Source organism: Nyctereutes procyonoides, unplaced genomic scaffold (genome assembly GCF_905146905.1).
Source record: "Nyctereutes procyonoides isolate TBG_1078 unplaced genomic scaffold, NYPRO_anot_genome, whole genome shotgun sequence".
NCBI lineage: Eukaryota > Metazoa > Chordata > Mammalia > Carnivora > Canidae > Nyctereutes > Nyctereutes procyonoides.
The window spans coordinates 1,770,523-1,786,181 of NW_026575142.1; the positions used below are offsets into that span (position 1 = coordinate 1,770,523).

Consider the following 15,659-nt stretch of genomic DNA (forward strand, 5'->3'; position numbering starts at 1 on the left):
CCCCTGCCCGCGTCTGCAGGGAATGTGAGGCCACGGCTCTAGTGGAGGGATCATATTCCTTAATCCTAGAACTTTATTTACAGAAATATTTTGTTCACATTTTTCTCTGTCCCACGTTAAAAGAGGGACTGTCCTCTTATCTCATTACATGTATTAGGAACCGAGAGGTGTAATCCCACTTAATTCTGTGCCAGCAAATAATTTTCCTGTGGTGTTTTCAAGCGATCCCCATAAAAAGATTCAAACAAAGACACTCAAGAAAAATATAGAAAAACTAGAGGAGTAAAAAGCAAGACTACATTCCTGTCAGCATTTGTATTTGAAAACATTCTCTGGTCTCGGGCAATCCAGACGCTGCACTGCTCAGATGTTATCTTAGGTAAATAGATGAGAATTCAAGAAGCAAGACTCCTGTTTCTTCAGCTCGCTTCCTCCCCGAGTGTGCCAAAGAGCTGCACCTGCCAACTCTGCTCGCCGGCAGATAATTCCGTATCAGATTACCAATCTGATTATTGTAATTTAAGGATTGTGACCATTTTTTCTTGAATTCATTCAGACAGTATGCAAATCTGAGTTTTTAGGACGAAAAATGATACTGGTTTTATGCAATTCTACAAACTTCCTGAAAACAGGAGAAAAATATTAATTTTCCTGATGCTGTAAATTTACATTTATTGCTCGTGCAGCACAGCTGCTGCATCAATCTTTATTAGGAGATTAAAACTAATCAAAGAATTAGAGTAAATGTTAAATGGTGGGCAGGTGATAGTGAAAATGAGGGTGCCATACACTGAGGGAATATTACTATTTAGAATGTATTACCTACAGATTCAGGCTAGAGAACAAGAATCAGGAATAAGGGGGCTTCATGGGGCACCTGGGGGGCTCAGCAGTTGAGCATCTGCCTTGGGCCCAGGGCGTGACCCCGGGGTCCCAGGATCGAGTCCCGTGTTGGGCTCCCTGCATGGAGCCTGCTTCTCCCTCTGCCTGTGTCTCTGCCTCTCTCTCTGGGTCTCTCATAAATAAATAAAATCTTTAAAAAAAAATCTTAAAAAAATTAATATGGGGGCTTCATGGTACAGAACAGGAACGAAAAGTCATGAAGACATTAAAACAGAAGTGAGGCCTAAAACAGTGCTACTGAACTGGAATATCATAAATATATACCTTGTCCAAAACATTTACTGATGTGTGTACGATGAAAAGTCTCTTTACCAACAGCATAAATGAATATTCTCAATATTTTATCAAAATATGATGATAAATATGGCAATGATTTTGAATATTTGCCATGTGTCCGATGCTTCCCTCCTGTTACCTCGATATAATTTTATCCCACTTTACGACAAGAAAGCAGCAGCTCAGGGGGCTCAATGTCTTGCTCCTGTTCACAGAGCAGGTGAGAAAAGTAGAGGTGGCTCCTGCATATCGCTCTTGTGTATTCCAGAAGGCTCGTCCTACAGCCAGCTCCCACAGGCGTCGGGGAGCCCCTTATAGACTGTCCTTGCCAGGGCTGCCCTGGCAGCTGCTTGGGGTCACTTGAAATTAGATGCAGTGGGGATATTTAAACCATGGAAACTGGAAAACACTCCAAATCAGGGACTCTCCTCCCAGAGCCAAGCGACCACATAGCACATCACTGTGCTCTGATCGTCTCCCAATTCTGAAGGTTTTGTTTGTGTGTCTTATCCCTTAGATTCTCGGCGTAGCAGAATCCGAGGAGAACATTGATGACTTAATTCAGTTGGGTGTCTACACTAGAAATAAAATCATGACAGCTCAATACGAATGTTACCAAAAAATTATGCAAGACCCTATTCAACAAACAGAAGGTAAACAGGACTATTTAAGTTTAAATGCATTTGATATATTTTTAAAAGAAAACTACTGCATTACATCATTTATGAGTTTCTTAGGCCCATTAATAAAAATGGGTTAGTTGTTAGCTTTCCTGTATGTGCACATTCTTAATTATGTATGAATATTTTATGTCATAATTTATCAGGCTCCTTTTAAAAAAATCTAATAAAAGGTGTAACAGGAATATTTTTAGTAACTTTTTCTATGGTACAAAGATATTTGAAATATCAAATGTGTGTCTTGAATTAAATCAGTGGCTGTTGATCTTCAGTTTATGTAATCTGTATTTTTTTTTTTCCACAAGCTGTTGGATGGGAGTCTGCATAATAAAATTACAATTTTTTTTTGTAACACATGCTCTGCATAATACATTTGTTAGCAATGCTAATGAGCCTAAGTTATTCTGTTTCAATTAAGATATTCCTTAGACATTTTTGTAACATTACTGAGGGCCTGCTAAATGCCAGATATCTGCCTTGATTCTGACAATACAAAGATGACTAGCACAATCAGAGTTGCCAGATTTAACAAAAACAAAATAAAAAATCAAACACAAAAAGAGGCCCTGTATTTTATCTGGCAACCCTAAAGACAGGGTATATCTTCAAAATATAAAATGCAAAACTCACAACAAAACAAAGCAAAGCGTAAAGACTTTGGATATTGCTAAATTATCGGTGGAAACAAAAATCTTAAAATTTTTGGAAAAATACTTGATGATATATAATGTTTCTTATATAAATGAAATGCTAAAAGTAAGACATTATTAATATTTGTAACTGACAAAATGAACTTGCTTGTGAGGGAAAAAAGTGTCCCACATTGGGCGACATTTAGAATTTTAAGGAACAATTCTTCTTAATGAAGAGTCTAACTGAACAATGTAATTTGCTTAACTTTGGAGAAATATTTAGATATATCTAACTAGACATTTTTATCATGAGAAATTTATTCAGTTAAAGATATCTTGGAAGTGTATCTGACAATGACAAACTATCTGATGCTGTCAATAGGGGTTAAATTATCAAGTACATGAGTTGTGTACAAATTCTGTATTAATTGATCTGGCTTCTTGCTTTATTCCATTAAAATCTAAGTGTTATAAGTTTAAAATTATTGAATTAATTCCTTCCAGGTCATGTAGATATATTGATTAGTAGAACTATCTTTAGGAGATAATTTTGTGATAAAATAATTTTAGAATCACTGCATAATCAATCTTCCTGTTGGAGCTTCATACCACACTTTGTGATTTTAAATACTCTAGAAAGTCTTCCAATAAAGGACTGTCTTTATTTTAATGTTGTGCTTCCCCAATCTTTTGACCACAGAAGCTCTTAATGGAATACCTACTGCTGTCTCACTCAAATGCCATACCACACGGTGTGGAAACTTCTGGGCCTTGCGCTCTATCATACTGCCAGGGTTGTCATTAACTAAATAGAATCTTTTGGACCAGTGATAAGGACTTATTTGAAATATTTTCTATCAGGAATTTTTCTCTGATAGTCCACAAAATGCATTTTATTTAGTAATGTATGAGGGCAGACTATTTAAATGAGTGCCTGAAAATCACAGGAGAAAAAACTGACATGGTCTGAGTTCTTTTTTTAATTAGAATGATTTATACTTTCAGGCCAATAGAATTTTTTTCCCCTACTCCCATGAAAGTTAGGTTGATTCTGAGATTGCGGCACAAATCTGTTAAAAATAACAAACATTTCAGACAACAATCGGGCTTCTATTTATGAGTGCTTTGTCTGACAAGATGGAAATTATTTGATTATAGACTTCTAACATTGGAACACTGGTCATTTTACTTCTCTATTCCTTTAAAAAAACCATATATATATATATTTTTTTTTCACATAAGAGGTTCCTTCTCTTCAGTCTGGTAAACGGAAATCATAAGAATGTTAAACACTCTACTCCATTTGAGAAGGAAAGGAAAGGAAGTAAGAGCTAGAATTTGGTAGAGGGGTTGAAATATCTGTGAGGGCCAATGTAATGAAATAGGAAACACTGGAGTGGTTTATTTTTTTTTTTTTCCAGAAAATACTAACACCTTGCCCTAAGAACACAGTTTCTAAGATAAAACATTTTCCAATTTCCCATATTTTAAAAGATTTTAAGTGGAGGAACACTAAGTAACTACTACCTTTCCGGTTAAGGACAACTATCAAAGACCACTTGATTTATTGAATAAATAGCTACCATTGAGAACTGGAATTAAAGCTGAACTTCTAAATATACTTTTATAGGTATTTCTAAATTTAATTTAGCAGTTATTCCAATAATTACTTGGGGAAAAATTTAAATAGCTATAGATTTTATATGAGGTCTTCATTTTCAGTCGGTGGTCTGTATTTCATGTCAGTATTGACCCACTAGTAAGACTTTGTCTTCACGTATAACTAGAGGGACTAGTAATTGCTGTTTTCTTACTCTTCCCTTCAGGCATTTACTGCAACAGAACATGGGATGGTTGGTTATGCTGGAATGATGTTGCAGCTGGAACCGAGTCCATGCAGCACTGCCCTGATTACTTTCAGGACTTCGATCCATCAGGTAAAAGCAGAAATTTACATAGAAATCTGCTGGATATTACATAAACCTAAGTTGACTAAATTACTGTGTCTTCTTTCCTTTTTAATTTTAAAGAAAAAGTCACAAAGATCTGTGACCAAGATGGAAACTGGTTTAGACATCCAGAAAGCAACAGAACATGGACAAATTATACCCAGTGTAACGTTAATACACACGAGAAAGTGAAGGTAGGGAATAAGTACAAACTAAAATGTAATTTACATTGTCTGTTTAAAAAGTTAGTTGCTGATGGAGGATTGGAGAAAATTTACCTTGTGTTCCATTCTATTGTAAAGCCTTTTCATGATATACTTTGAGAAAAACAATGGAGAATAATTATTCATTTTGTCGTGACATGGAGGAAGCAATCCTGTTAGGTAATAGTGTATTTAAAAGTCAATGTGTTGGTATTGGAGTTTCAAATTTCCCAAAGAAAACATACTTTAAAAGTATGAGAAAAAGGAACACTTCCTTGGTGTTGGAATTTTGAGAACTAAGTTCAGGAGTTGTGCTCAGGCAAACAAGGTGAGCCCAACAGGGTTTGAACAGCTCCATCTGTCCCTCAACAGAAGGCTGCCTATCGACTGGCTGCGGGGTTATTCTCACTCACATTCCTTCCTTTAGCCCCATCAGGCAAGTCAAGGTTAGTCACGATTTGTCACAACAGTTAAGATTGGATAGAAAGTGCCTGTATGTATTTGCACTTGGGGGACTACAGAGGCAGGTGGTCAATGACTGAAGTCAAGTCCTGCAATCTGACTTCCTCTTCCCGCTCTTTACCACCTACGTGACCTGGGGCAAGCTAGGCCCTCTGCCTCCCCGCCCTTGTGTATAAAATGAAGATAACAATAAACCCACCCTCTAGGTTGTCATAGGGATTGACTGAATACAAGGAAAAACCTGAGAAAACTACAGGCATATAGTAAGCATTGGCTGTCAGCTACCATTATAATTATAAATCACATACTCTTTGCTTATTCAGAGAAGGGTTTAAAGAGAATTATAAAAATATGATAAAATAATAAGCTACAAATAGATGGAATACAGAAAAATAAAAAAAAAATAAAAGAGGAAAAGTCAAAACCATGCAAAAAAACAGATTTGTATGTTCAGATCAGAGGCTCCTATAATTACTATATCGAGATTCGTCTTGGGGTTTCAAATTTGTCAGAGGAAAAAGAAAAACTCAGTAGGAAAGAAAGCCTTCTCTAAAGGAAACATGCAAAAATAATTACATAGCATTTGATTTAATGTGCACAACGTGATAGAGTGAAAACGGTCAATATCCTTCAAAACGTAAAATGCTAGTTTCACATATTAGACAAACTAGATCAATAAAAATATTCCTTCCTATCATATGACTTCTAATTGCTTAAATAAAAAGGATATACAGTTCATAAATTTTGATGTCACTTGATGAGTTTGCATAGACACTCTTCATTCCAGATGTGTTCAAGTATCTACTACAAGCTAAATGAAATGGTAAGGCTATGAGAGCACATATTTTTAAAAATATAATTTATTCTGTTGACTCAAGCTTATACACATGGAGGATTATAGTATTGATATGAGCTTGTTTTTTTGTCCACACAAATTATAGACTGCACTGAACTTGTTCTACTTGACTATAATTGGACATGGATTATCTATTGCTTCCCTGCTTATCTCGCTTGGCATATTCTTTTATTTCAAGTAAGTACATGTAAAATATTTTTTTTCATTTACTAGTTGTCCCTGGTGAATGCAGTGCCATGCGCATGTTTATGTCATGTGCTGATAATATATATGAAATATAGATGATTTATGTTTAAAATAAATTGAAGTAATGTGAAATACATTGATCTTATCTTGACTTTGTAAAATATATAGAGCACAGGTAGATGAAAATTTGAAGCCAAACTTTACAAAATTAGTAGACACATAAGACTGAAGTCATGTCGTAAGAAGAGAGCCAAAATCATTATATAAATATATTTGTTTTAGAAACTCAAACATTATAGGCCTTCTTAATTGAAATTTCAACTTCTAGGTCAATTTTAGTGTCAGTATACATGGTATAGTACAGAAACTGGTGTTTTGTGTGAATAATGGCAATAGGATTTTATATATATTATTAAATCTAATAATCTAAATATAGTGTGGTTAGGTTACTTTTCCTTGTTTAGGCGGTCATCATTAATATAGTTTGCTTATATTTTGAATTTTACTTGAAATTTACATCCTTTTTTTGGAAGGAAAGGAAGCATCAACTCCAATTTCTTGATTTAACCAATCAATAAGCAATTTTTTTAAATTGATAGGAAAGTAAATTCCAAACCATGCATAGAATAATTTATGCATTAATATGGTTTTCATAATTTTTTATCAACAATAATTCTAGAATGCAGTGTGCAGAGTGAGTAGCTGCATTTCATTGTGTCTTCATTACCATTGTCATGATCTTCTTCTTTTCTTCTTCAACAATTGTCTTGGGACATTAGCAGCTTCAGAACGAGCTAGAGTAGTAGCCCATCCCAATAATCCAAACCCAGAAATCATCAGGCAGCTGGATGTTAGATGCCTGTAACTAGAGCAGCAGCTCTTGGCCCACCGTCCATCAAATATTCAGAGTATATCGAATAATAGATGAACCCATCAACTATTGTCATATCTCATGGCTCCAAAAATCACAGGATCTAGAGATTGCATCAGAATTGCTGTTTTTGGAAAATTTTTAAAAAATCTTCAAGATCAGTTATTTTGAGGAATCCACATAGATACTTTTTAATGGCACTTTTGATTTATAACATTATGTAGGCACCTCTAGGAACTGATTTCAGAAAACTCCACTCTGAATAAAGCTAATTAGGTATTTGTGCACATCTTTATATTTGACATGTTTTCTTTAGTAAATTGTGTAAAAATGTATCGTTAATCGAAAATAATTTTTATCCTAAAATACAGAAAACATTTCTTAAAGATTTAAATTTACTATATTTTGCAACAAGTTATCAAAAGGTTCTTGCTTAAAACAAATGGCCAGTTCTCAGCCAATGCCTTCATAATGAGCTATGTCCTATCAGTTGCTTACATATAGCTTATTAAAACTTCATGTCTTTACTCTTAAATATATTCTTACCTCACTTATGATTTTGTAAATGACTACTGTCTTTAGAGTTGGGAAAACTTTTTTTATGATTATATAATAGATTAAATATATCTGTTCTAAGAAGTAGAAAATAAATCATTTTCCAAAATGATAAATTTTATTTTTTTAATCTTTAAAAAGATTTTATTTATTTATTTATTTGAGAGAGAGAGAGAGTGAGCACAAGAGAGAGCATGAATGGGAGGAGGGGCAGAGGGAACCAGCCTCCCCACAGAGCAGGGAGCCCGATGTGGGGCTCGGTCCCTGGATCCTGGATCATGACCTGAGCTGACGGCAGACACTTACCCGACTGAGCCACCCAGGTGCCCAAAATGATAATTTTTCAAGAGTCCTCTGGTCCATACTAATATATACTTTATGTTAATGGACAAAGTGAAGAAATGTTGCTGATGCTAACAAACTTATTGGTGAAATATGGCAATGAAAATTAATATTTAGTGACTTTAAAAACAAAATTATAATTTCAAATTCTCATTTAGTATATTAAAATGACTAAATAGTCTCACAAAGATATGGTTAATTCCTTTTCTTGTTCACAAAGACAGAGTCTCTATAATTTAAAAATACCAACTATCCATATGACTATCTCAGCTCTTAGAACTAAATAATGCAATTAATTGCCATTAAATTTATGCAGTACTCCTAGAACTCAGATTTTTAGTTCATGAAAATTTCATATCTATGGCACTGTCCCATACCGCACAAACACACTGAGAGAATTAATTTAAACGTAACTAATATTAACTAAGCTTCTTTTTTTTAACCATGAAAACTCTTACAACTATGACTGAATCTCAAGGAGATCAGCCTCTATCCTAAAGGTATAAAATAGAAATAATACGAGTTATTTAAGACTGTCTTACAAATCTTGGGAAAAAACTTGCAAGTTTTAACTATTTCTAGCCTCAGGAAAAAGAATTCACTCCTTAATTAAAAACAAATAATTATGAGAGATAAGACTTCCCCTTAAATTTGCAATATTTTTTAAAACTCAAAATCAATTTAAGCATGTTACTTAAATAATTTTAATACCCTGTAATTTTAATACCCTACTGAGCAATTTCTTATATTTTTGCAGTTTAGTTCATATTCACTTCTTTTACTGCTTTGTTATGTACAAAGCATGTTAACTATTTTTATAATTTTGCATTATATAATTCTTTCCATGTCCCTAAAGAGTTTTAAAAACTATTATTTAGTCATTTAATTGGCTGAATAATATTCTATTTAGTAAGCTGACAAAAATTTGCTAAATTATTCCTCTATTTTTGAGCACTAACATTACTTCCAATGTTTCCTATTCATAAAAAACACTGCAATGGACATTTTCAGATACAACCTTTCCCATATTTTGCACTATTTTTCTAGGCTACATTCCCAGGGACTTGGGATTTCTTGGTCAAATGGTACATATATTTTTATGGTTCTTGAAATACATCATCTCAAAAGTATCTCAAAATAAACACATTTGAAATAAGTTCATGGGACGCCTAGGTGGCTCAGGGGTTGAGCGTCTGCCTTCGGCTCAAGGCGTGACCCCGGGGTCCGGGGATGGAGTCCCATGTCGGGCTTCCTGCATGGAGCCTGCTTCTCCTGCTGCCTGTGTCTCTGTCTCTCTCTCTGGGTCTCTCATGAATAAGTAAATAAAATCTTAAAAAAAAAAAAAAGAAAGAAAGAAATTCATAATATGTACCTCCTAAGCCGATGCAGTTTTTTTTTTTTTTTTAGAGTGACCAGGCTTTGAGAAAATACCACCAGCAGCAATCTGTTGCATCTTGTCAATTTTCTTCCCTGTCCTTTTTCCTCATCCTCTGTGGAGTCAGCCTTGCAACAGCCCTCCAATCTATCTGCTTAGTTACACCTCTACTGCCAGCACCACCAGCCTTGTCTTATCTAGCTGCAGCAAATCCATTTTCACCACCTTCATTAATTCTAAACAATGCAGCCACAATATTTTCAAAGCTTTGGATCAAATACCAATAGGATATTTTCATCCTTTGCTTTAAAAAATCTTAAAATCTTTCTACTGTAATTTATATAAAATCAAAATCATTAATGTATCCTCTAATTGAATATCTTGCCTATCCTCCCACCCTAGCCTACTTAAAGGTATTCAACTTTCAGGGATCCCTGGGTGGCACAGCAGTTTGGTGCCTGCCTTTGGCCCAGGGCGCGATCCTGGAGACTCGGGATCGAATCCCACGTCGGGCTCCCGGTGCATGAGCCTGCTTCTCCCTCTGCCTGCGTCTCTGCCTCTCTCTCTCTCTGTGACTATCATAAATAAATAATTTTTTTTTAAAAAAAAGGTATTCAACTTTCAGATCTAAGCATCAGTTCCTCAGTGAAATCTTCCCAAATTCCTTAATCCAGCATTTCTAAAACTGCAACTAGTGACAGTGGATGCAGAGTACAGTTTTAATTGCCATTAAGGAGACCACCTATCTCTATCGATTTGAAACTAATACAATTGAGACCCTTTATTCATTAGAAACACACAGAGAGAGGCAGAGACACAGGCAGAGGGAGAAGCAGGATCCCTGCAGGGACCCCCATGTGGGACTCGATTCCAGAACCTCGGGGTCACGACCTGAGCCGAAGGCAGACTCTCAACCACTGAGCCACCCAGGCGTCCCAGAGACCCTTTAGATTAAATAATGTCTTTTTATTTTCCATGTAATAAGCCAAAATATTCAAGCACATTTAATATCTGAATGACAAAAAGTTAGGAAGCATAGCGAGTATATTACATGCCAAAATCAGTAGTCAAAATGAGAACAATTGTCTTTTCAAATACCAAGTCGAATGGTCCCAAATAAGTTTGAATTTAGCAAGTATGTAAATAAAGTCCTACACTAATTCCATAAAGTCAAATGTAAAATTAACGAAGCTTCTTCATGAAAGAGTCTATGATTTAATTGAGCAAATGCTTGCTGTGAAGTGAGGCAGTAGTGAAAACGATGAAAACTGCCAAGTGAAAACAATGCTACGAGCCAGAATATACCAATAAATGCAAAGTATCCAATTCCAAACCTCTACTCAGACCTGTCACTTACTCTGTCCACTGTGGACTGATTTTGTAAGAGGAAAAGCAGATGTTGTAAGAATTGGCTTATTGACAGGGAAGCAATTGAAGAAAATAATGTCTACTGATCAGGGACTCAAGGTACCAAGCCAGAAAAAGACAAGATATTAGGGGCACATTAGATGACTCGAAGAATCCAAATGACTGTACTTGGGAATAGAGTTTACATAGTAACATAAAAGTAATTTGGCTTAATTAAAAAAAATAAAAAATACCAATAGCTAAACAAACCAGAATGAACCACCAGTTGACCAACTGGCCAGCCTGTCACGCAAGACAGAAATTAGAAGTCAATTTAGTGGGAATTTTGAAATGGAGGATTCCTATACTGGGTTAGTTCATAGCTAGTCCTAAGGATCCATAATGCTACTTCCACATCTCTGAATGAGCAGTAATTTAATAAAGAGGATTATAATGAAATAATTAATATTTTTAAAATAAAAATGCATAAGTTCAATATCAGGGAAGTTAGTGTTTGTGAAAGTATTTTATAAGCTAAAAGCAAATTATACAGAAAAACTGTACTGTTGATTAATAATTTAAAGAAAATCTGGTTCAATATTTTTATATCTGTATTTAGGGTTTTTCTTTTTGAAAATTATTTATTTATTTATTCATGAGAGATAAAGAGAGGCAGAGACACAGGCAGAGTAACACTTGATCCCAGGACCCTGGGGTCCCACCCTGAACTGCTGAGCCCCCCAGGCGTCCCCATGTATTTAGGCACTTTACTTAAGAATGCAAACACTATTTAACTAATACAAGTAATTTTAATTTTTACTTGAAGTCTTTAAGTTTAAAACTTTAGAATCAATTTATTTTCTCTATGGAAAAAATTTTTTTAAAAAATACTATAACTATGTGTGTGTGTGTGCATATATATGTATATATGCTAAGTACTTTAGTTTTAAAGATACAATCTGTAGAGCCATACCTCACTTTATTTCATAATTTTATTATTTTTTAAATATTTTTATTTATTTTTTTAAGAGAGAGAGAGAGAGAGAGAGCATGAGCTAAGAGAGGAGCAGAGGGAGAGGGAGAGGGTGGAGGAAAGAACCTCAAGCAGAATCCATGCTGAGTGTGGAACCCTATGTAGGGCTCAATCCCATGATCCCAAGACTATGACTTGAGCCAACACCCACTTGGGTACTCAACTGACTGAGCCCCCCAGGCACCCCACATACCTCATTTTAAAAGAGAAACTAGAAATTTCTTGTTGCCCCAAATGTTGTTCTCATATTCTAATATAAATAGGCCTTATTTTTTTCATAAAGAAAGCAAGTTTTTAAAATTGAGAACGCTGTGTACAATGAATTTATATATCTATTATTTGCTAAAATTTCCATGCTCTTATACATAATATCTAGCATGCCACACAAAATTTTGTTAAACCAAATGAATGCCTTGCCAATATGTGGAATTTGGTTCCTGCCTCCACATTAAAGAAAAATTAAGGTTTTCAATTAGTTACATTGCTTAAACTTTATGCAGATAGTACAATTCACTGTTCATTCTCTAATGAACTTAAAAAATCTTTAATGATGAGTTACCATGAGAAATGCATATCTGATTTCAGGCATAAGTTAGTTTTAACGGATAGTGAAACACAGTAATTAAAAATGTGGGATATATTCAAATTTTGTCATTGCCACTTATTAATAGTTGGATTTAGCCTGATTCCACTTTTTAATAAGCCTCAGTTTGAGTCATAATGTTGTTTAAAATACTGGACAAAGAAGATTTACATAGTAATTGGCATGTAGCAATTTCTCAATAAATGGTAAGAAAGAGGTACTAATGGTATCATTGGACCATATTCATCATGTAGGCACAGAGACTGCACTAAGTTGTCATCTAACATTAATTAGCCCCATCTAATAGTAATATAGAGTGGAAAAAGAAAAAGCTAGTGTGGAGGTACAAAGAGCTACGGGAAGACAGAGGAAGGAAAGACTCATTCTGACTCATAGAATCAGAAGATTCCTAAAGTGATAACCTCACTGAGATAAATGTTAAATGATGGGTAAAAATTTCAACAGGTAAAAACTGTAAACCACAACCAGTGAAGAGATCACCCACCTAGTCCAACACCTGATTTTTCTTATGTTCTAAGTAGTTAACTAAGTTATCCAGACTTCCTCCCAATCTGTGTTCTTTCTGCTTGGTGTAGTAATTTTATTTGACTTTGTCTTTTGAAAAATGGAGCATTTGAACAAAAAGAAGTAAAACTACAAATTATTTTTTTTCTTATTATATAATTTTTTCTTATTATACATTCTCAGGCTTCAGGTTAATCATGAAAAACCCTCTTCCCAGTAAGACCAAGGTACAGTGTTCTAAATACTTTTTTATATGTCCAGACATCCTGACTCACAGAGAGTGCTTAAGAGTATGTTCTCTAGAGAGGCACCTTTGGTCTTAGATACCACCCCTGTCATTCAAAGAACTTGTGTAGCAAGTTCTTTCATTTCTGTAATCCTTAATTTCACATCTTATTGTATCAGTATCTACATCATAGGTTTGGTATAAGTACTAATATAGTATATATTCAGTGTTACATGGAATGTCTAATTTGGAAACGTTATCTATTATTGGCATAGTTGTCAGTCTTATTAGTCCACTGAAACATTTTTATATAAACATTTAGCCCTGATAGGCACATTATACCAGTGGGCGCTTTTAAAACAGAATGAAAAAAAACACAACTTTTAGTTTTGTATGTGCTACATTTATAAAGAAATTGTCATAATGTTCATGTAGAAAATAAGTAAACCGTGAATGAAAAATGTTACAAACAAATTAGTCGTATAACTATACCAGAAAAATTTATGGTTAAGTAAATTAGTCAAATTAATAAAACTATGCTCACAAGATACCATTTAGCTTTAAACTCAGTGCTTGAATCCATATTAAAGAATTTGTAGCCTTTGATTTTAAGACACTTCTATGATATGCTCCTCAGAACTATCTACCAAAACAGTAAAAGCTGCTACCTACCAACCATCCCTGAACAGCAAGTAATGGAAAGAACATCACAAAGTTAGTTCCGCGAGAGCACAAATCATCTCTGTTTTGTTTGTTTGTCTATAACACATTCAAGGGTTTACCTAGCACGAGACTTTGCTCGTAGTAGGCACTCAGAACATTCTTGAGGAATGAAAGACATGAACTGACTTGGAAGTTTGTTTCTAAGACTGACTTTCCCATGACTTATCTGTGACCTTTAGACAAGTCCCTTGAGTTTATCTGGCCTTCCCTGTTGCCATCAACAACAAAAAAAAAGCATTAGAGTAAGACTCCTTAAAATTCTAATCAGTAGAAGAAAATGTATAAAACGATATAGGATACTCTGTGGCTAGACTGAAGGAAGACCAAGACCACTTCAGAAAATACTGACTTGAATGGTTAATGAAGCCCCTACAAAGAGTCAAGAGCCCTAGAAATTTTAGTGTTCTTCCCACCAACCTGGAAACATCCTATAGGAATTGAGGTTTTACATAAAATCATTGTGTGTCGAAAAGCTAGCAGCCTCTTTTTCTGTTTCTTTTTTTTCCAGAGATTTTATTTATTCATTTGAAAGAGAGAGCAAGCAGGAGCAGGGGGGGAAGGCAGAGGAGATGAGGGAGGGACAAGGGGGATGGCAGGGGGAGGGGGGGAAGGGTGGAGAGGGAGGGGCCGAGGAGGAGGGAGACGTAGACTCCTTGCTGAGCAGGGAACCTGACTCGTGGCTCAATCCCAGGCGGGATCATGACCTGAGCCAAAGGCCGATGACTGACTGAGCCACCCAGGTGCCCCTCTCTTTTCTGCTTCTTAACCCAGCTCCCTGCACTGCAGTCATTCTTGCTCAGTCTTTGATAGAGGTGACATGTTTTGTCTGTTAATTCAGGGTTACTGACCCATCCTAATAAAAAGAACCAAGAACCAAGCAAAAAAGTTGATTTAGGGTGCTGCTTATTATTTTTATTTAGAGAGAGAAAAGAAAAAGTCTCCTACTCATCCATGCTTTAAATTAGAAACAGAGAACTCAAAACACTATTTACCAGATATACTTCAGTTTTATATTAGAACCAATTAAAGGAACGAGTCAGAGCGAGAGATAAAAAGAAAGGGAACCAAAAGGGAGGGGAACAGAGACACAGAGCTTTGGGATTTGCCAAGCCCTGAGAGGCAATGACTCTTACTCATAATGATCCTTAGAAAAACAAAGCACAACCCTTTAGATAAAAAAATAAATAAACCTTACCAGAATTAGTTATAAATTTTATTTTAATTACTGTTTAAAATTTGAGAGCATAACAAATCTTGCTCTTACTTTCAACCCAGATAAAGGGCTCCATCTTCTTGCACATAAAGGAGCACATGTAACATCTGACTTGTACGGGGGAGGGGGGAATGGCTTTTTTTTTTTTTTGACATCTTAATTTTGCTGACATTTCAGACACTGACTCCAAGTAATTTCAAAGCCAAGTTGCACATTTGCAACTATATAGACAATGATGTCATTTCTAGGTAGTTAAGGTCCTAAATAAAATTCAGCAAAAATTCTACGCAGTTGATAGGCCAAACTTTCTTTTTTTTTTTCTTTAAAATATTTTATTTATTTATTCATGAGACACACCCAGAGAAAGAGAGGGAGAGACAGAGGGAGAAGCAAGCTCTCCACAGGGAGACTCGATGTGGGACTCGATCTCGGGACCCCGGGATCATGACCTGAGCTGAAGGCAGACACTCAACCAACTGAGCCACCCAGGCATCCCTAGGCCCAGCTTTCCTAATAAAATAATCCTTTAATGCGTATATTTCTGCTTTTCAGGACAAGTGATCCAAATCTCATCTTTGTTTTCTTAGACTGTTCTAAATATAGTCAATCAATGTTGTGAACACTTATCTCAATTCCAGTTTCTTCACATATGTCTTGAACTAGAACAACGTGTAGTTTTCTTCTTTAAGCTAAGAATTGTCACCTGAAAACTGTTCATG

General features: G+C 35.3%; 1 protein-coding gene across 4 annotated transcripts in view; it reads left to right on the plus strand.

The window, feature by feature from the left end:
• CALCRL (calcitonin receptor like receptor) overlaps positions 1-15,659 on the plus strand; it is a 99,537-nt gene that overhangs the window by 57,016 nt on the left and 26,862 nt on the right. For all 4 annotated transcript variants that reach the window (XM_055308495.1, XM_055308498.1, XM_055308496.1 and 1 more), the window contains 4 exons: positions 1,697-1,832; positions 4,318-4,428; positions 4,522-4,634; positions 6,047-6,138. In XM_055308495.1, the coding sequence (XP_055164470.1) occupies positions 1,697-1,832; positions 4,318-4,428; positions 4,522-4,634; positions 6,047-6,138 (452 nt within the window). The remainder of the gene's footprint in view (positions 1-1,696; positions 1,833-4,317; positions 4,429-4,521; positions 4,635-6,046; positions 6,139-15,659) is intronic.